Source organism: Prionailurus bengalensis, chromosome X, assembly GCF_016509475.1.
Source record: "Prionailurus bengalensis isolate Pbe53 chromosome X, Fcat_Pben_1.1_paternal_pri, whole genome shotgun sequence".
NCBI classification, from domain to species: domain Eukaryota; kingdom Metazoa; phylum Chordata; class Mammalia; order Carnivora; family Felidae; genus Prionailurus; species Prionailurus bengalensis.
In genome coordinates this window covers 72,198,286-72,221,307 of record NC_057361.1, presented here as the reverse complement: position 1 = coordinate 72,221,307, position 23,022 = coordinate 72,198,286, and the positions used below count along the sequence as shown (strand labels likewise).

The 23,022-nt window shown below is 36.7% G+C and overlaps 1 protein-coding gene across 1 annotated transcript in view; it reads left to right on the top strand.

Annotated features, from left to right (window-relative positions):
* CHM (CHM Rab escort protein) overlaps window positions 1-23,022 on the top strand; it is a 260,707-nt gene that overhangs the window by 81,755 nt on the left and 155,930 nt on the right. The window contains exons 5-8 of the mRNA XM_043570858.1: window positions 14,475-14,862; window positions 20,607-20,723; window positions 21,235-21,355; window positions 22,533-22,758. Of these exons, the coding sequence (XP_043426793.1) occupies window positions 14,475-14,862; window positions 20,607-20,723; window positions 21,235-21,355; window positions 22,533-22,758 (852 nt within the window). The remainder of the gene's footprint in view (window positions 1-14,474; window positions 14,863-20,606; window positions 20,724-21,234; window positions 21,356-22,532; window positions 22,759-23,022) is intronic.

Genomic DNA, 23,022 nt, shown 5'->3' with positions numbered 1-23,022 from the left:
ACCAGCTCACTTCTAATTCAATCACCAGCATAGGGCTGTAAATTGGTATAGTTGTCTTTAATCAGCCATGATCCTTTCCCTAGTTCTGGGCACCTTCTGCCTGATATTGGAACAGAATTATGGCTCTTTTGACAGGGAGGAAGAGACTAATTGGTTGCTGAGGATACAACCAGTAGTACTTGCTATACATCATCATTTTATGAAATTTTATTCCTGAAGAAATGTTGCAAGAAGTTGATATTTCAGCTATATTCTACAATATGTGTTAACATTTGAAGTTGGTAAGAGTAGGGGAATGTATCTACCAATATATTTTATTGTAGCAATTCAAAATTGAATATAGTGGCTTTTTAAAGTGCTAGTTTCGGGGCGCCTGGGTGGCGCAGTCAGTTAAGCGTCCGACTTCAGCCAGGTCACGATCTCACGGTCCGTGAGTTCGAGCCCGGCGTCGGGCTCTGGGCTGATGGCTCGGAGCCTGGAGCCTGTTTCCGATTCTGTGTCTCCCTCTCTCTCTGCCCCTCCCCCGTTCATGCTCTGTCTCTCTCTGTCCCAAAAATAAATAAACGTTGAAAAAAAAAAAAAATTACAGTGCTAGTTTCTGGAACAATGACTTTTGGATAGTGTGATTTTTGTAAGTTTTATTAGTAACTGTTAAACAATTATTTGTAGGAATAACCAGCTGGGTAGTAGCAGTTTAACATATACTGTGCAAATCAGAAATGATTGGTCTTAGAACAAAGCACATACAACTAAGTAAAAGAATTAAAAGTTTTGCAACAAGCTGTACATTTTATAAATGACATTGGATTTCATTTCTGCAGTCTTTTTTGATGCTGAACAGTTTTATAAGAACTAAGGCAGATTTTTTCTCCTCTATATGTTAAAATCATAATAGCATTTTGCACTCATAGTTTGCATTGAGAGTTTATAATCCAGCCACATTCATTTACAACTGGCAAAGGTGTTCTTATAACTTTTAAATACTTATAAATTTGAGTTATTTATTCTGGAGTTTTCTTCAAAAGGTTGAATTGTCCTTTTTAATGTTTTTTTTTTTTTCAAACCACAATATAAAGCTTTAAATTTGAGGAACGATAAGTTCTTTTTGATTAACAGAATTTTGCTTATTGGTGCATTAAGTGGAATTTTGGAAATTTTCTGGTGTCTTTGTAACTTCTAGTTAGGAATTAAATTCAACTTTAGCAGAAGTCCAAAAATACTGTTAATTGAGAGTAAGGACACTATTGTGTTTTTATTGCATATGATTTCCATAGTGCTAGGGATTTCACAAAATGATGTTGAGAACACTAAAACTTACAAATTTATGGATATAGGATAAATTCACAAAGAATTTCTTTCTTTATACTTACACCTTTAAGTATTTTGTCATATATTCCAGATTGTTAAGCATTAATACATTTCATTCACTGTAGAAAACCCCTTTATTCAAAATGTAATAGAGAGCCATTGACAAGATCAATTTGCTATGCTGTTTCCACAGTGTCATCATCAAGGTCTGTAATCAGAAGTTGCCTTATTTTGTCTTATCTGTATAATTGATTGTCATGTTATTTCATAGTTTAATCTGTAGGTGTGGAACTTTTACTGAAGGTTGTCACGTTAGTTCCCTCATGAAATACACTTTGGTTTATTTGGTTTAAAATAGATTGAATGTAGAGCATGAACAATTCTATAGAAAATACACAAATCACATGTCGTATTATTGTTCTTCAATTTTAATGTCACTAATGGCAATGATATTGTGGGGTTATGGCCACAGAGCTTTCAATGTGTGATCTCAAAAACCTAGGTATGTGTATTTTGAGTTGTCTCTTCAACCTGAGTTGAAGTGTAGCAGTATCTTATATTTGATAAGTATTTCATGTTTGATTAGTCTTTTAAAATATTATAAAATATTTTCCATATATGTTAGCTCATTTATGTTACAGCAGCCTCATGAAAGGTAAGAAAGGTGGACTGACTCCCATTTTACAGATGAGCAATCTGAGAGATTAAGTGAGTTGCCTAATATCTGCTAATTCATGCATCTAGGTCTAGAACTTTTCTCACTAAACTTTCTTAGATCTAAAAGGTATGATTAGAACATGAATAATATCAAGGTTTATTTCATTATATAAATTAAAATTGTTGTATTATAATCGTTAAGATCCTGGCATTTTATTTCTTTTGGGGAGGGGACTATAAATACTCTATTTTTTTCCCAAGCTTTTATTTAACTCCTGTTACTTAATATAGAGTGTAATATTAGTTTCAGGTGTAGAATTTAGTGATTCAACACTTACATACAACAAGTGCTCTCTTAATCTCCATCACCTATTTAACCCATCCTTCTCACCCACCTCCCTTCTGGTCGCCATCAGTTTGTTTTCTATAGTTAAGAGTCTGTTTTCTGGTTTGCTCCTCTTTTTTCCCTTTCTAGGTCCGTTTGTTTTCTTTCTTAAATTTCACATATGAGCAAAATCATACGGTATTTGGTTTTGTCTGACTAACTTATTTTGCTTAATATAACACCCTCGAGTTCTATTCACATTGTTGCAAAGGGCAAGATTTCATTCTTTTTTTATGACTGAGTAGTATTCCTGTGTGTGTGTGTGTGTGTGTGTGTGTGTGTGTGTGTGTGTATAGATACCACATCTTTTCTGATTCATTTGTCAATGGACTTTGGGGCTCTATACAAAATTTGCTATTCTTGATAATACTGCTATATATGTCAAGGGGCATGTATCCCCTCAAAATAATATTTTTGTATTCTTTGGGTAAATAGCTAGTAGTACAATAGGTGGATCATATTGTAGTTCTATTTTTAACATTTTGAGGAACCTCCATACTGTTCCAGAGTGGCTTCACCAGTTTCCATTCCATAAACAATGTAAGATGATTCCCCTTTCTCCACATCTTCACCAGTACCTGTTGTTTCTTGTGTTCTTAATTTTATCCTTTCTGGACATCCAGATGGCCAACAGGCACATGAAAAGATGCTCAACATCGCTCCTCATCAGGGAAATACAAATCAAAACCACACTCAGATATCACCTCACACCAGTCAGAGTGGCCAAAATGAACAAATCAGGAGACTATAGATGCTGGAGAGTATGTGGAGAAATGGGAACTCTCTTGCACTGTTGGTGGGAATGCAAACTGGTGCAGCCACTCTGGAAAACAGTGTGGAGGTTCCTCAAAAAGTTAAAAATAGACCTACCCTATGACCCAGCAGTAGCACTGCTAGGAATTTACCCAAGGGATACAGGAGTACTGATGCATAGGGGCACTTTTACCCCAATGTTTATAGCAGCACTCTCAACAATAGCCAAATTGTGGAAAAAGCCTAAATGTCCATCAACTGATGAATGGATAAAGAAATTGTGGTTTATATACACAATGGAGTACTACGTGGCAATGAGAAAGCATGAAATATGGCCCTTTGTAGCAACGTGGATGGAACTGGAGAGTGTTATGCTAAGTGAAATAAGTCATACAGAGAAAGACAGATACCATATATTTTCACTCTTATGTGGATCCTGAGAAACTTAACAGAAACCCATGGGGGAGGGGAAGGAAAAAAAAAGATAAAAAGAGGTTAGAGTGGGAGAGAGAGCCAAAGCATAAGAGACTCTTAAAAACAGAACAAACTGAGGGTTGATGGGGGGTGGGGGGGAGGGTAGGTGATGGGCATTGAAGAGGGCATCTTTTGGGATGAGCACTGGGTGTTGTATGGAAACTAAGTTGACAATAAATTTCATATAATAAAAATTATCCTTTCTGACAGGTGTGAGGTGGTATCTCATTGTGGTTTTGATTTGTATTTCCCTAATGATGTGTGTTGTTGAGTATCTTTCCATGTTGGGCCATCTGTGTGTCTTTGGAAAAAAATGTTCATTTCTTCCCATTTCTTAAATGGATTATTTCTTGGGTGTTGAGTTTTATAAGATATTCATAGATTTAGGATACTAATCCTTCTTCAGATATGTCATTTGCAAATATCACCTCCCATTCTGTAGGTTGCCTTTCAGTTTTTTTGATTGTTCCCTTCATTGTGCAGCAGGTCTTGATTTTGATGAAGTCCCAAGTTTATTTTGGCAGTTGTTTCCCTCGTGTCAGGAGACATATCTAGTAAGAAGTTGCTATGGTTGATGTCAAAGAGATTGTTGCCTGTGTTCTCCTCTAGGATTTTAATGGTTTCCTGTCTCACATTTAGGTCTTTCATCCATTTTGACTTTATTTTTGTGTATAGTGTAAGAAATTTGTCCAGTTTCCTTCTTCCACATGTTGCTGTCCAGTTTTCCCAACACCATTTGTTGAAGAGACTGTCTTTTATACACTGGATATTCTTTCTTGATTTGTTGAAGATTAAGTGACCATATAGTTGTGGGGTCATATATGGATTTTCTATTTTGTTCTATTGATTTTTTAAAAATTTTTTAAAATGCTTATTTATTTTTGAGAGAGAGAGACAGAGTACGAACAGTAGAGGGACAGAGAGAGAGAGAGAGAGAGGGAAACACAGAATCCGAAGCAAGATCCAGGCTCCAAGCTGTCAGCACAGAGCCTGACGCGGGGCTCAAACCCACAAACTGCGAGATCATGACCTGAGCCGAAGTCAGACGCCTATCCAACTGAGCCACCCAGGAACCCCTATTCTATACCGTTGATCTATGTATCTGTGTTTGTGCCAGTACTATACTGTCTTGATGACTACAGCTTTGTAATACAACTTGATGTCCAGAATTATGATGCCTTCTGCTTTGCTTTTGTTTTTCAAATGCTTTGATTATTCAGGGTCTTTGTGTAGTTCAATACAAATTTTAGGACTGTTTGTTCTAGCTCTGTGAAAAATATTAATAGTATTTTAATAGAGAGTGCATTAAATGTGTAGATTGCATTGGGTAGTGTAGACATTTTAACAATATTTTTTTGTCCAATCCATGAACATGGAATGTTTTTTCCATTTCTTTGTGTCGTCTTCAATTTCTTTCATTAGTGTTTTATAGGTTTCAGATTGCAGATCTTTAACCTCTTTGGTTAGGTTTATTCCTTGGTATCTTACGGTTTTTTGGTGCAGTTGTAAATGGGATTGATTCCTTAATTTCTCTGTTTCTTCATCATTGGTGTATAGAAACACAATAAATTTCTGTACATTAATTTTGTATCCTGTGACTTGACTGAATTCAAGTATCAGTTCTATCAATTTTTTGGTAGTCTTTTACATTTTCTGTGTAGAGTAAGGTGTCATCTGCAAATAGTGAAAGTTTGATTTCTTCCTTACCGATTTGGATGCCTTTTATTTCTTTTTGTTGCCTGATTGCTCAGGCCTGAAATTCCAGCACTGTGTTAAATAACAGTGGTGAGAGTGGACCTCCCTGTCTTGTCCCTGACAATAGAGGTAAAGTTCTCAGTTTTTCCCCATTGAGGATGATATTAGGTGTGGGTTTTTTCAAATATGGCCTTCATTATGTTGATGTATATCCCATCTAACTCTACCTTGTTGAAGGCTTTTATCATGAATATATGTTGTACTCTGTCAAATGCTTTTTCTGCATCTTTTCAAAGGATCATATGGTTCTTATCCTTTCTTTTATTAATGTAGTGTATCACATTGATTGATTTTTGAATATTGAACCATCCTTGCATCCCAGATAAATCCCACTTGATCATGGTAAGTGATTCTTTTGATGTACTGTTGGATTCAATATGGTAGTATTTTGTTGATAATTTTTCCATCCATGTTCATCAGGGATATTGTCTTGTACTTCTCTGTTTTGTCTCTTGGTCTGGTTTTGGAATCAAGTTAATGCTGGCCTCATAGAATCAATTTGGAAGTTTTCCTTCCATTTTTACTTCTTGGAATAGTTTGAGAACAACAGGTCTTAACTCCTCTTAAAATGTTTTATAGAATTCCCGGTGAAGCCATTTGGTCCTGGACTTTTGTTTATTGGGAGATTTTTGATTACTAAATGAATTGCTTTGCTGGTTATCACTTCGTTCAAGTTTTCTATTTGTTCCTGTTTCAGTTTTTGACATTTATATATTTCTAGGAATTCATAAATTTTCTTCCAGTTTGCCCAATTTGTTGGCATATACTTTTTCATAATGTTCTGAAATAATTGTTTGTATTTCTGTGGTGTTGGTTGTTAAACCTCTTTTCCCATTTGTGATTTTATTTGGGTCCTTTCTCTTTTTGATAAGTCTGGCTAGGGGGTTATCAATTTTATTTATGTTTTTCAAAGAACTAGCTCCTAGTTTCTTGATCTGTTCTGAATTTTTTTAGTTTTCTTATCATTTCTTTCTGCTCTTCTATTATTTCCTTTCTTCTGCTGGCATTAGGCTTTGCCTGTTCTTTTTGTAGCTCCTTTAGGTGTAGGGTTAGGTGATTTATTTGAGATTTGTCTTGCTTCTTGAGGTAAGCCTATATTGCTATATACTTCCCCTGTAGGACCACTTTTGTTGCATTCCAAAGGTTATGGACTGTCTTGGTTTATTTGATTCAGTGTTTTGTTTTATTTTGTTTTAATTCCTTGTTTTACTTCCTGGTTGACCCATTCATTCTTCAGTAGCATGTTGTTTAACTTCCATGTATTTGTGGTCTTTGCAAGTTTTTTCCTGTGATTGACTTCAAATATCAGCCTTGTGGTCAGAAGAAATGCATGGTAGGATCTCAGTTATTTTGTACTTGTTGAGGCCTGATTTGTGACCTAGTATTTGATCTATTCTGGAGAGTGTTCCATGTGTACTTCAAAAAAATGTGTATTCTGCTTTAGGATGAAATGGGATGTTAAAGTACCCTACTATCATTGTAGTATTATTCATTAGTTCTATTTATGTTTGTTATTAATTGTTTTCTACCTTTGGGTTCCTTCATGTGGGAAGCCTAAATATTTACAATTGTTAGATCTTTTTGTTGGATAGTCTCCTTTATTATGATACAGTGACCTTCATTTCTTGTTACAGTCTTTAAAGTCTAGTTTGCCTAAGTATTGCCATCATGGCTTTGTTTTGATGACATTTGCATGATAAAGATTTCTCCATCCCCTCCCTTTCAATCTGCAGGTGTCTTTAGGTCTACAATGAGTCTCTTATAGGCAGCATTTAGATGGGTCTTGTTTTCTTATCTATTCTGACACTATATGTCTCTTCTTATCCATTCTGGCACTATATGTCCCTTGATTGGAGCATTTTGTCCATTTACATTCAGAGGAATTATTGATAGATATGTATTTATTGCCATTTTATTACTTGTTTTGTTATTTCTGAAGATTTTCTCTGTATCTTGCTTGTCTTTGTCACTTTGGTTTTCCTTTCCAGTGAAAGAGTTTCCTTTATTATTTTTGTAGGGATGGTTTAGTGGTCACAGAGTGCTTCTGGTTTTGTTTGTCTGGGCAAGTGTTTATTTCTCCTATTCTGAATGCTAGCCTTACTGGATAGAGTATTCTTGGCTGTATATTTTCCCCATTAATCATGTTTAATTTATCATGTCAGCCCCTTCTGGCTTGCCAAGTTTCTGTGGACAGATCTGCAGGTAGTCTTATGGGTCCTCCCTTGTAAATTAGCTACTTCTTTTTTGTCTTGCCACTTTCTGTTCTGTTTGTTTGTTTGTTTGTTTATATTTTGCAAACTTAATTACCATATGGCTTGGTGTTGGATTGCTTTAGTTGATTTTGATTAGAGTTCTCTGTACTACCTTCTGGATATAGATGTCTGTTTCCTTCCCCAGATTAGGGGAGTTTTCAGCTATTGTTTCCTCAAATAAATTTTCTGCCCCCTTTTCTTTTTTTTTTCTGAAACTTATATAATACAAATGTTACTGTATTGTGTTTGATGTAGTCACTGAGTTCCCTAAGTCTATTCTTGTGATCCAGAATTCTCCTTTCTCTCTTTTGTTCATATCTGTCCATTATTTAATCTTCTATATCGCTGATTTGTTCCTGTGCTGCTTCTATCCGTGTGTCATTGCATTCAGTCTGTTTTGAATCTCTGTTATTACATTTCACATTTCCTTCTGATTGTTTTTTAAATCCTTTATTTCTGTGGTAAGGGTCCCCCTGAAGTCTTCCATTCTTTTCTCAAGCTCAGTGATGATTGTTGCTTTAATACTGTATCATGCATATTACTATGTTTGTTTGTTTTTTTTTTTTTTCACTTAGATCTCTGTGACCTTGTTGTTTCATTTGGGATGATTTTTTGTCTAAGGCTCTGTCGTCTTCTCTGTGTTAGAAAACCTGTTATGTTCCTTGTTCCTGAGAGTAATGGCTTTATGAAGAAGTCATATAGTGTCCCGGGCCTGGTGCTTTAGGGAGTATCTCTGGTGTGTGCTGTGTGCACTCTACCGCTTGTTTTGGCTGCTCTATCCTTCAGACCGGTAGTCTGTAGAGGCTCTCCTTGCCTGCATTGGGCAGTATTTATTCCTTGGCCTGTGTGTGGCAAGTTTCAACTAAATGTGCTCTGTGGTCTGCTTGTTCAATGAGACCTGATACTACTTCCAGTAGAAGTGAAGCTTTGCAGAACTCTCTTGTCCCTTGATGTGGACCGGTTTCTGCTGGTCTTCTGGGGAAGGGCCCCGCCACCCTGGGTCTGAGTCAAAAATGACCTAGAAGAGCAGTAGGTACACAGTTCAGAGGTGTTGGACCTGGTGTAAGCAGGTTAGGCAGCCATTGTAGGTGGTTTACATTGTGGTGTTTACATCAGGCATTTCTATGTTTATGCTCAGGAGTCGAGGAGGAAAATGGCACCATGCAGCTCCTCTGTCTCTGGAGAGGGGTCTCAGTGCTTGTTGTCCTTAGGGAAGGAGTTTGAGAAGAGAGAACAGTCTCCCTCCTGTGTGTTCCAGGAATTCTTTGGATAGTTGTTTTCTTTTCTTTCTTTTCTTTTTTTTTTTTTTTTTTTTAATTATTGTCAAGTTGGCTAACATACAATGTATACACTGTGTTCTTGGTTTTGGGGGTAGATTCCCGTGATTCATCACTTACATACAACACCCAGTGCTCATCCCAACAAGTGCCCTCCTCAATGCCCCTTTCCTCTCTCCCCCGCTCTCCTCCATCAACCCTCAGTTTTTTCTCTGTATTTAAGAATCTCTTATGGTTTGCCTCCCTCCCTCTCTGTTTGTAACTATTTTTCCCCCTTCTCTTTACCCATGGTCTTCTGTTAAGTTTCTCAAGTTCCACATATGAGTGAAAACATATGATATCTGTCTTTCTCTGACTGACTTATTTCACTTAGCATAATACCCTCCAGTTCCATCCACGTTGCTGCAAATGGCAGGATTTCATTCTTTCTCATTTCATTGTATATATAAACCTCATCTTCTTTATCCATTCATCAGTTAATGGACATTTAAGCTCTTTATATAACTTGGGTATTATTGAAAGTGCTGTTATAAACATTGGGGTACATGCGCCCCTATGTATCGGCACTCCTGTATCCTTTGGATAAATTCCTAGCAGTGCTATTGCTGGGTCGTAGGGTAGTTCTATTGTTAATTTTTTGAGGAATCTCCACACTGTTTTCCAGAGGGGCTGCACCAGTTTGCATTCCTACTAACAGTGCAACAGGGTTCCCATTTCTCAACATCCTTGCCAGCATCTGTTGTTTCCTGAGTTGTTAATTTTAGCCACTCTGACTGGTGTTAGCTGGTATCTCAGTGTGGTTTTGATTTGTATTTCCCTGATGATGAGTGATGTTGAGCAACTTTTCATATGTCTGTTGGCTATCTGGATGCCTTCTTTGGAAAAGTGTCCATTTATGTCTTCTGCCCATTTCTTTACTGCATTATTTGTTTTTCAGGTGTTGAGTTTGGTAAGTTCTTTATAGATTTTTGATGCTAACCCTTTATCCAATACGTCATTTGCAAATATCGTTTCCCATTCCGTCAGTTGCTTTTTAGTTTTGTTGATTGTTTTCCTTTGCAGTGCAGAAGATTTTTATCTTGATGAGGTCCCAATAGTTCATTTTTACTTTTGATTCCCTTGCCTTTGGAGATGTGTCGAGCAAGAAATGGCTGCGGTTGAGGTCAAAGAAGTTGTTGCCTGTTTTCTCCTCTAGGGTTTTGATAGTTTCCTGTCTCACATTTAGGTCTTTCATCCATTTTGACTTTATTATTATTTATGGTGTAAGAAAATGTCTAGTTTCATTCTTCTGCATGTTGCTGTCCAGTTCTCCCAGCACCATATGCTAAAGAGACTTATCTTTTTTGCATTGGATACTCTTTCCTGGTTTGTCGAAAATTAGTTGGCCATACATTTGTAGTGCCAATTCTGGGTTCTCTATTCTATTCCATTGGTCTGTGTGTCTGTTTTTGTGCCAATACCATGCTGTCTTGATGATTACAGCTTTGTAGTAGATGCTAAAGTCTGGGATTGTGATCCCTCTGGCTTTTGTTTTCTTTTTCAACATTACCCTGGCTATTCAAGGTCTTTTGTGGTTCCGTACAAATTTTAGGATTGTTTGTTCTAGCTGTGAGAAGAATGCTGGTGCAATTTTGATTGGGATTGCATTGAATGTGTAGATTGCTTTGGGTAGTATTGACATTTTAACAATATTTATTCTTCTAATCTATGAACATGGAATGTGTTTCCATTTCTTTGTGTCTTCTTCAATTTCTTTCGTAAGTTTTCTTTAGTTTTCAGCATATGCATCTTTTACATCTTTGGTTAGGTTTATTCCTAGGTATTTTATGGTTCTTGGTGCAATTGTAAATGGGATTGATTTCTTGATTTCTCTTTCTGTTGTTTCATTATTGGTATATAGAAATGCAATCGATGTCTCTACATTGTTTTTGTATCCTCCAACTTTGTTGAATTCATGTATGAGTTCTAGCAGCTTTTTGGTGGAGTCTGTTGGGTTTTCCATGTAGAGTATCATGTCATCTGCAAAAAGTGAAAGTTTGACTTATTATTTGCCAACATGGATGCCTTTTATTTCATTTTGTTGTCTGATTTGTGACGCTAAGACTTCCAACACTATGTTACGCAACAGTGGTGAAAGTAGACATTCCTGTCATGTTCCTGGTCTCAGGGAGAAACTTCTCAGAACAGCAGGCTGTTCTCCCCGCCCCTTCTCCACAGTTTCTTTTGCCTCCCTGGCGCTCATCTGGGATTCAAACCCTGACATCTTAAACAATCCCGCTCCGCTCTCCCTGGTACAAGGGAAGTGCCGCTCCGCCCTGCCAATAAAAGGTCTCTAGCTGGCGGGTGCAGGTAGGGATCTTTGTCCTTGGAGAGGCTATATACCTTCTTCCCACAGCACTCAAGGGAGGGGGTTGTTTTCTCCCATTTGGACTGCGTCTCTGAGCTAGTTACTGAGCCTGGGGCTGGCTCTCCTCCTTCCCAGGTGGTCGAACAGGGGAGCTGGCCCCAGTCCGGAGAAAGCCTAGCAGTTAGAGATTGGATCTTTCTCCGTTTTTTATCCGATTCGCAGTATGTGGTTTTTTTGTTTTCCAAATACAATCCTACACTTCTACAGCCTCTTTCTTTTACTTTTGTTTCTTCACAGAAGGGGATCCATCCCCTCCGTGCCTACGCCACCCGTTTTATCTCTCCCAGTTTGCAATCACGCACCTATGGCCTGCCAGGTTGTCCCCGTGGGCCCCTGGAGACATCCCTGTCACTCTGCAGCCCTGGCTCTTGGAATTCCAAGTCCTCTGGCCTCAACACTGCTGTGTTTGAGGGATGATGTAACTTCGGGACCGCCTACTTCCCCGCCATATTGGATTCTTTTGGATAGTTGTTTTCAAGCTGCCTGCTCCCAGGTTGTTTGCCTGTCTTCTCTCCAGTAGCAACACAGTGCCCTTCTGGGTCTATCCCAGCCAAGCCTGCTGACTTTAAAAACTCCAGTCTTTAGGGAAGTGGTGTATGTAGGGGCCTATGCTGGTCTTCTTGGGAAGGATCCCATTGCACTGGGACTGAGGGAGAGAAGGGTATTAGTGCTGGAGTCAAGGGGTATGGGACTTGGAGCAAGCTGCTTAGGCAAACAGTGTGGGACAGAGGTGCCCTAGACAGGTGGCGAGACTTTTATGCTGTGGAGTTGGGGAGGGAAATGACAAGGCAGGTTCCTTTGTCCCTGGAGAGGTGTCTCTGTGAATGCTACGTCTCAGATCTCAGGGATGTTTTCCAAGCAGAGCGAATAATCTCTCCCCTATATGTCTCAGTTCTTCAAATGTCTGTTTCCATGCCATCTGCCCCACCACCACTGGGTTTGTTTGCCTGCCTTCTCTCCAGGAGTAGGGCAGTACTCTCTAAGGGCTCTATCCCAGCCTAACAGTAGACATTTAAGGCCCCAGCCAGTGGCTTTAGGGAAGTGTTCTCCTCGTGTGTTCCCCTGTATGCTCCTATCTCTCTTTGCCTTTCTCTGAGACCAGGGCTTCCTCCCTGCCCCCTCCCCCCCCCCTCACACACCATAGCACCAGAGATCTTTTACTCCCCAAACCATGGCTCTGTACTTCCTACCTTCCTCTATGTGGCCTCTTCTCCCCTTCTAGTTGTGTCAGTCCTTAGGTTGATTTCTTGGGTATTCAGAATGATTTGATAGTTATCTAGTTGTGTTTGATAAGATCAGCCTGGGGTCCTACTATGCTGCCATATTAGCTCTTCTCCTCAACATTTTATTTCTTAATATTTAAGTTAATGTTCTTTCATTGTACCTTTTTTAGTATAGTGTTTATTGTATTAATTTTAATAAGACATTTTATTAAGTGTACTTAGACTTTTGAGTTATAATTTATTGCTTTTCCTGGCCTCATATCTTTTATTTTTGACAAATTCAGTTAGTTTCATACTTAAGTGTGTGTGTGTGTGTGTGTGTGTGTGTGTGTGTGTATAGGCAATGAGAAACCATTTATTCATCAAGCATTTATTAGATAGCACTTCTATAAAGCAGTCAGTAGGTGTTGTGAGGGACACATAAGAAGACATATTAGGGTTTTCCCTCAGGGGAGTTAAAGTCTACTTCAGAAGGTAAAGCATATACTGGACAACCAAAGGACTGGTAAAAAGAACTGATAAATAAATGCAAGGTAAACTGCATTGTATGTATTGTGGGGGCATGGAGTAATTAGAATGATATATATGGTTGGTTTAAGGAAGATTTTTTGGAAATATTTAAATTTTTTATAACAGATTGTTAAAATATGTGATTATTTTTGAGAATGGGAGAATTATCATGTTATGGGGAGTAAGATGAATAGCCCAGGAGAAACAAAAAATATGAGCCAAAACATGGAGATTAGACTTGATAGATTAAGAGTTAGAGATGGTATGTCAAAGCAGAAAAGATGAGACCAGAAAATTGTGTATAAAAAGGGTGATTTGGGTTAGAGGCAGGAAGAAGATTTTATGGGGTAGGGTTTAGAGATCATATAAGGAAGAGCTGATATATGTTCTTGAGCAATTGGTTAGCAGATGTTTACTTCCCAAGACCTATTATATATTGTTGAGTAGCAGGGAACTCAATGAAGTATAGGTTCTGTGGCAGGTAAACCCTCTAGGTGAAATGCATGATGTAGATGGACTGAACAGGAGCCAGTTTTATCAGTGAAGGCAATATGGACTTAGAATGTTAGTAGTAGTGTAACTTTGAAAGTGGGACTTCCAGTAGAGTAATAGACACTAATACAAAAAATATAGCAGGAAAGAATACAGAAAGATCCTCTTAGATACCACATTGTGATAAACCAACTTAAACTTTATGACAGACTTTTTCTAGCTCTGTCACACCATCAATAATAAAAATAATAATCTTTGGGGGTGCCTGGGTGGCTCAGTTGGTTAAGTGTCCGACTTTGGCTCACGTCATGATCTCATGGTTCATGGGTTCGAACCCCGCATCAGGCTCTGTGCTGACAGCTCAGAGCCTGGAGCCTGCTTCAGATTCTTTGTCTCCCTCTCTCTCTGCCCCTCTCATGCTTGCTCTCTCTCTCTCCCTCTAAAATAAATAAACATTAAACAAATAATAATCTTATTATTAATCTTATTACTGTGACAGGCTTTTTGCTTGTGATACCATGATGATTAATTTATTAATCTTCAAAACAATCATATATAACATCCATATTATAGATGGATAATTAAGGTCAGAGAAGATAAATAACTTTTCTGAATTCACAGAGTTATCTTATCACAGGGTCAGGGTTTGAACCTTGTGCTGTTTATTCTGAAGCCTGTGCTCATAAGCACTTTTGATTTGTTTCTAAAATATAATTGCCCTGTCTGCCTTAAATTCTCAAAAGTGTACATGAGACATGCCCTGTTAAACTCTGAAATCTTTATGTCTATTTTTCAAGTATCAATTATATTTCATGTTGTATTGGTACCTTAACAGATGAGTGTTTAGTGTGTGGTTTACATAGGCAAAATGTATACTAAACTTGATAATATAAATGGGGCAAATAAAAAATTGCCATTAAAATAATATAAAAATGGAGTCGGTACAGTTAGCAAAAGTGTATTGTTATAATTTCTCATTAGTCAGGATTTGCATGAAGATGTTGAAGAAACTGGTGCACTGCAGAAAAATCATGCTTCTGTGACATCTGTGAACCCCACAGAAGGGGAACATTCTGCCTATCTGCCTTCGGAAGATGAGTCGTCGACCACTGTGAGTTGTCAAATGCCCACAGAACAAACTCCAAACAGTGATCTAGAGAGTTCCCTAGAAATAAATGATGTTGAAGCAACAGGGGAAGAAGAAAAGCATTGTGATGATAAAACTTGTGTGAAGTCAGCTTCAGAAGAAGAAACAAGTGAAAATGTGCTTACAACAGAAGACACCACACTGCAACCAAGGAAAAATAGGATTACTTACTCACAAATTATTAAAGAAGGCAGGAGATTTAATATCGATTTAGTATCAAAGGTAAGTACCAGTTTTCATCATCTTATAATAAAACAATACTAATTTTTAGTTGATTGAAAATAGCATCTGGGACCATATTCCCAATTTTCATAATTTTATTTTCTGAAGTGTAAAACATATATTTTATAAAGAGATAGTATCCAGAAATTAATAATTCAGTTAAAATATTCTTTAAATATGGTTAAAATGCATTAAAAAAATGCTCAGTACTATATCACAATGATACTTTTATACTGGAGCACAGAGTCCACTCTAATATTCTTCTGCATAGACACTATGAATTCTATCAAGAGAAAAATTCTAACAAACCTAATTAAAAATTCATGTTATTTATAGTCAGTTTATTAAATGAACTTGTTTTCAGCTCGTCTATATAGTAACTATTTTAACAACTATTAACAACTGTTAACAACAACTATTTTAACAATGATGATAAACATTCTAAATAAACCAATGCATTTTTGAAAATCATCTATTTAGATATGAGGGCTTTGGAGGATAATTTAATTGTGGGGGACAGGGAGGGTGGGAAGAATGCAATATCTGGTTATGTTTCAATCCTTAACTCTAATGTTAGGCCATTGTGACTTCAGAGGAGGTACCTGAGTCTTTGGAGGGTATAATGTTGTATTGGGTTTATAGGAAGCAAGGTTAATATAAGTGCAAAAAGAATAGAAAACCAGTAAGATAAAGGATAATGGTCTTTAAAAGTTAGATATAGGGCTTGGAGAAAGTAGAAAGAAACAGACCAAATCCCATAAATTGGGAGTAAGCAATAAGAAATTAAAAAGAAGTATGGGAGGGTAGTAGGTAACATTAGAGTTGTCTCAGACTAGGTTTTTCAATTTAATGTGCTCTCTTGAAGTTTCAAGTTACAGAATAGAGAGACTAATCAATTGCATGTTCCCCACATTTTGCTGATACAATCCCAGTACTCATATTACTGCTCTTTTTTTTTAACTTTTTAAAAAAATGTTTTTATTTATTTTTGAGAGACAGAAAGAGGCAAAGCAGGAGTGGGGGAGGGGCAAAAAGAGAGGGAGACACAGAATCTGAAGCAGGCTCCAGGCTCTGAGCTGTCAGCCCAGAGCCCGACTCAGGGCTTCAATTCATGAACCGCGGGAACATGACCTGAGCCTAAGTCGGACGCTTAACCCACTGAGCCACCCAGGTGCCCCATACTGCTGCTCTATTTGAACCTGATGCCTAAAATTATGAATATATTTTTATTACTCTTTGCTTCTTTCTATCACATAGCTCTCTGTGTCTGATTCTGTCCTGGTCTGAATTGTCCTGGTCTGTCCTGGTCTGAATTCATATTTCTGTACCATCTATTCCACCTTCTCCAGCTACGATGATCCTGCCACACTTTGAAATCTAGAATTTTTTTCCATGTTACGCCATTGGCATTGATTTCTAAGTAGCAGTTTAATCATATTTTATTAATAGTCTTCCTGTTTTCATGATTAGAAAATAAGTTTTACCAAACCAAAAACAACAACAAAAACCTGAAGTAGTCATGTAACAAATGGGCTTTGTTCTGAGAATTTCATTTTTAATTAGTTACTTAGGATTTGGAATGCCTAACATAAATGATGATATAAGTATTGGTTAAGAACCAATGCTAGTTTATAATAGTCTAACCCTTATGGTAGCTGAAATAGAGTATAAGTATTACAAAGGAAAATGGTAGAAGATGGTACTGTATCAATTTTTGGAGTTAGTGTAGGAAATTATTCACTTGTATAAAAGAAAGTGAATGTTGATTATAGTAGAGGCAGAGATTATTTGACTAGATGCTGAGACATTTGAGGAGACTTTAAAGGAGATTTCTGGGTATTTTCATGACTCTGAATGGTTCATAATAGTGGTTCTTTTAGGGTAAATTAAACACCGATGCGTCTAGAGGAATCAAGGCAGTTGTACTTTGCCCTGCATAGTTTCCATGGTATTATATATTTAAAAAATAATAAACTCATTCTACAAAAGAAGTGACTAAAGAATGTTTAACCATCATGGGGAGCCTGGGTGGCTCAGTTGAGTGAGCATCCGACTTCAGCTCAGGTCATCATCTCACAGTTTGTGTGTTTGGGCCCCACGTCGGGCTCTGTGCTGGCAGCTCAGGGCCTGGAGCCTGTTTCGGATTCTGTGTCTCCTTCTCTCTCTGCCCCTCCTCTACTCATGCGCTGTCTTCCTCTGTCTCTCAAAACTAAATAAATGTTAAACAATTAAAAATAAAAAAGAATGTTTAACCATAGCAATATAAGAGGTTTATTATTATTTTTTAATGTTAGTTATTTAATTAACATTTATTGAGTACCTGCTGTGTGGAAGGCAGTGTATTCCATGATATTGGGACAATCAGTTACTCTTTGGAAATTCTATTCAAATTTCAGTTATTGCATCTAAATTTAGGATTGCCAAACACCTATTTTTATAAATTTATTTATTTTGAGGGAGAGAGAGAGCGAGTGACTGCAAGAGCATGCACAAGCAGGGGAGGGGCAGAGAGAGAGCGGGAGAGAGAATCCTAAGCAGGCTCCATGCTGTCAATGCAGAGTCTGAAATGGGGCTAGACCCCATGAACCGCAAAATCATGACCTGAACTGAAATCAAGAGTCCGATACTTAACTGACTGAGCCACCCAGGTGCCCTACTTCTTTCCAGTTTGATGTCTCCAAACTACCCGACATTTCTGCATGTTTCTATCTCAAGGTCATGGTGGTAAAACTGACATGTAACTGTAGTACTTTACAGTTTACAAAACACACCCACATATATAGCCTTTTAGAAAGTAGTCTTATAAGGGTGCCTGGGTGGTTCAGTAGGTTAAGCATGCGACTTCGGCTCAGCTCATGATCTCACGGTCTGCGAGTTTGAGCCCTGCAACAGCTCAGAGCCTGGAGCCTGCTTTAGATTCTGTGTCTCCTTCTCTCCCTGGCCCGCACTCTGTCTCTCTCAAAAATAAATAAACATTAAAGAAAAAGTTAAAAAGTAGTCTTATAGCTTAGGGGAGGTTATTTAATAAAATACTTTATAGTATTATATGGTTTAGACTAATAGGGAGAAATCAAAGTTGAAGTTCTTACAATTAAAACTCATTTCTAAGAAACTCTGTACCCTTAATAATTATGGAACCACATGCCAAGTGAAGCAAAAAATGATTAATTATTAAATCTCATTCTCCATAGTTTAATCAAATTGAATTATTCTTTTTTATTTATTTTTATTGAAGTATAACATACACTGCTGTATTAGTTTCAGGTGTAGAACATATTGATTGAATAATTCTATACATTTCCTCATTGGTCACCATGATTACTCACCATCTGTCACCATACCACATTATTATAATATTATTGACTATATTCCCTGTGCTGTACTTCTCATCTCCATGAGTTGTTTATTTTATAACTGGAAGTTTGTACCTCTTAATTCCCTTTATTTCACCCAACTCCACCCACCTCCCTCCCCTCTGGCAACTACCAGTTTGTTCTTTGTAGTTTAGAGTCTGTTTTTTGGTTCTTCATTTGTTGTGTTTTTTAGAGTACACAGGAATGAAATTATATGGTATTTGTCTTTCTCTGACTTATTTCACTTAGTATACTACCCTCTAGGTCCATCCATGCTGTTGCAAATGGCAAGATTTCATTCTTTTATGGCCAAGTAATATTCCATTGTGTATAAGTACATATACATACGTACATACATACATACATACATGTATATTGTGTATATGTGTGTGTGTATGTACACCACATCTTTATCAATTCTTCTATTTTTTTAAGTTTTTTTTTTTAACGTTTATTATCCAGAGAGAGAGAGACACAGAGCATGAGCAGGGGAGGGGCAGAGAGAGGGGGAGACACAGAATCTGAAGGAGGCTCCAGGCTCTGAGCTGTCAGCACAGAGCCCGACGCAGGGCTCAAACTCATAAACCGTGAGATAGGACCTGAGCCGAAGTTGGTTGCTCAACCAACTGAGCCACCCAGGCACCCCATATCCATTCTTCGATTGATGGATACTTGGTATTCTTTGACCTCTCATCACTAATTTCTTTTAGATCACTTAAAGAGTGGTGGAAAAGAGGCTTAGGTTTAAATAGCATACTTACTTGTTACTACTAATTAAAACGTGTTTTCACTCTTCAGTGTAATCGTAAATGCATTATTTTAAACCCGGCATTAAATCTTAAGCTTTATTGGATCTTATTAAGTGAAAATACATCTTTTGTTTGATGTATTAATATTTGTGAAATATTATGACTACTGAGGGATCATTGAATTTCAAGTATTTGTTTTTAAACAAATTAAGTATTTGAATTACCTGTTTTTTTTTATTATAATTACAGAATTAAGACTTGGCAATATATTCCTAAAAACTTGGGCTATATCAGCTGTGTAGGATATTAGGCTGAAGGTAATGAAATAACATGGTGTATTTACTCAGAGTAATTGGATTACTTAAAAAAAAAAGCAATGTCACTTTTGTTCTGCACAATGCTGGACTAATAGTTTATAAAAATTCACTAAGTGATACTGTTATACATAGTCTTTACTGACCTTTTGGATACTCAAGACTAATGGTTTGGATTAATTTCCAAAATTCCTTTTTTTTTTTTTTGTAGTAAAGCTAATTGTCCCCCCCCCCCCATTACAGATGTAACATTTACATTTTTAACATTTATTGAATTATAGACACTTAAAGGTATATCAGTGTAGGGCATAGCCAAATCTGTTGCAATTAACCATGTAGTTAAATTTATAACATGCTAGATAATACTGTTGAAGTTGTTTTTGTCTTTCTGATATTAGTTATAAGACATGTGAAAGATTAAATCAATTCTTCACGTGCATGCTGGCAATAACCATCATTCTCACTTCTTGAAAAAGACATACCTCATATGAATCTAGACTACTAGGATTATAGGGGGACCTTATAATTCAGTTCTTTTGGTGGCAATACATAGCCAATCTTTTTCTTTTTGGTCGATGAGGAGGTCCAGGGAGCTGGTTTCTTTTAATTTTTAAAATTTATTATTATTAATAATTTTTGAGAGAGAGGGTGTGAGCAGGGGAGGGGCAGAGAAAGGGGGGACAGAGGATCTGAGCAGGCTCTGTACTAACAGCAGCGAGCCTGATATGGGGCTCCAACTCATGAACCCTAATGCTCAACCAATGGAGCCACCAGGAGGCCTCCTGGTTTCTTTTTAATAACCACCTGGCCTTATGTAAGGATACAGTCCCTTATTTAAAACCCTTGGGCATGGTATGTTCTGTTATTTAGATTAAAAAAATTATTTTAGAAAGTAATACAGTACATATGTTGATATGCTATATATGATGTGACATTCTTAGGGTCTGAGGAGGCACTTTATAATTAAACCTATCAATATTTTTGCAGTCAAATATATGAATATTCACAGTAAGTGGGGCAAATAGAGAAGAGCCTTATATCAGTTTGGGTCATTTTGTTGCCAAACTAGTTATGAAAAACATTGTATTCCAGAGTTTTTTGGGTTTTGAATTTCAGATAATCCAGAGTTTTTGGGGATTTTGAATTTTAGATAATCAACCAATTGTAAACCTGTTGTAATTTGTGTTCTGTACTCCAATATTAATAAGTATAATGCTTTTTAACAATATTTTAAAATATAACAAAATTATGTATCTCTATTTAGTGTTTATCAATTTTTCCACAATTTTACCTTTTATTTCATACTGTAAAATATTTTCTTTGTACAGCTGCTGTATTCTCGAGGATTACTAATTGATCTTTTAATCAAATCTAATGTAAGTCGATATGCAGAGTTCAAAAATATTACCAGGATTCTTGCATTTCGAGAAGGAAGAGTGGAACAGGTACTTTGCTGATCAAGTATTGTAACTGGGTATGAGCTTAAGTTATTATGGTTTGTTTTGGAAGGATAAACAAATAAGATTATTATTTTCCTGGCAAAGTAGCAAATTCCAATCCTGCATGGTAAATGTAAATAGTAAGAAATTACTCAATTAAAACTTCTTGTGTTAATTTTTTCATAAGTTATTCTGCAGCCTGATGTTTCTGTTAAGAAAATGTTAATTTCAGGCATTATTGCTAGATTTGAGCTGTCCTTTGTTCCCAGGTAGAGGTGACATGCCATTGGCTTTGTAATGGCATAAGGAGGAACTTGGCAGAACTAAGTAAGAGAGCTCACAAGTTAATTAGCTCTGAGGTCAACAGAGATGTCGGTAGAATTGATGGAAAGTAACATGAAACAGCCTGACTAGAATGGTAATAATGATCTTGTTATAGTTAAAGGGAAAAAAAATGTAATTTGGAATACTTCTATCACTAGGAAGCAGTTTCCTAACTTAAAATCATGTTTTTTAGGTTCCTTGTTCTAGAGCAGATGTCTTTAATAGCAAACAACTTACTATGGTAGAAAAGCGAATGCTAATGAAGTTTCTTACATTTTGTATGGAGTATGAAAAACATCCTGATGAATATAAAGGTATTATTTTCCATTAAATTGTGTTCTCTAATTATTTGAACTTTCTTATTTTAATATGCTTGCTCTGATATAGTGAGCCACTCATTACTCTTTTAAAGTACATTCTTATTCTCCACTATCCACTAGGTTAGCCATTACCAACATGTAGCTATTTAAATTGAAATTAATTAAAATTAAATAAAATTTAAAATTCAGTTCTTCAGTTGGACTGGCCATATTTGAAGTGCTCAATAGCCATAGAACATTTTAATCATTGTGGAAATGCTGTGCTGGGTGTTAATTTCTATTCTTGCTAATTAAATACTGCTGTCAACTGGTTCTTCATAGAGGATATTCTCTTTTAATTGTTCCATTATTTTTTTATCAGTTAAGAAATGTGTATTTTTTCATTTTCCCAGGATTACTTTTGCTTGGTATATTGAATTATTCATTTTGACTGATTAAGAAAAAGAGGCTAGATGGTATGGGGAGTGTGAACCATCTCAGTAAAATTTTATAATTTGTTTTTTTTTTCTTTTGTCATGGAATTGTGTTTCCTACCATTAACAGTCCAATTAATTACATTTTTTTTTTCTGTTCTTGCTTTAAGTGAGTAGTTTTTAGGGGTCTCATATCTTTTGAGGTATAAGACATTAAAACTGATTCCTTTAGCCACACAGAAATTAGCTTCATTACTTTTTAGTCATAGTTCATTGTTCTTAGTTTTAGTAAAAAATACACCTTTCAAAAAATCAAGTACAACTCTCATTGTTTTCACCAAAAAATTGGCCAATATCATTTGTCATATGTATCATTTGTCATTTAATATTTCAAAGTATAATTATTGACATTATTCTGCAGTTTTAATGATAATAAAGTAACATTGCCAGCTATGGAACCCTATTTTGATGGTTAATGAATGATTGAATGTTTTTCTAGTTTTAAATCTGTAAAATACTAAACAAAGATTCGCCATTTAAAGCTTAAATATTGTGTCGTCAATCCAGTCAGGATAGAGAGATTGTTTCTAGCCTGTCCCCCTGCCCTGGGCCTAAAATCTGTGATCTCTGTCCAAAATGTAATATTACCACCTGGGTCCTTTGCCAAGTGTCTTAAACAGGCTTGATCTCTTTTGTGCAGTCGTTTTAAATTGAAGTTTTGTTCTGATTTTAACTGATAAATTTTCATCTTTTCATAGCCTATGAGGAGATTACATTTTCTGAGTATTTAAAAACTCAAAAATTAACCCCCAACCTCCAGTACTTTCTCCTGCATTCAATTGCAATGACATCAGAGACAGCCAGCAATACCATAGATGGTCTCAAAGCTACCAAACACTTTCTTCACTGTCTTGGGCGGTATGGCAACACTCCATTTTTATTTCCTTTATATGGTCAAGGAGAACTTCCTCAGTGTTTCTGCAGGTAAGACTGGCATTGGTTCTCTTGTTTCTTTTTAAGTTAATACTTCAATAACAGATGAAGATTTATTTATTTTTAAAGCGTATTTATTTTTGAGAGAGAGTGCAAGCTAGTGAGCACATACCAGCAGGGAGGGACAGAGAGAGAGGGAGAGAGAGAATCCCAAGCAGGCTCTGCATTGTCAGCACAGAGCCTGATGCAGGGCTCTATCTCATGAACTGTGAGGTCATGACGTGAGCCAAAATCAAGAGTCAGACGCTTAACCTA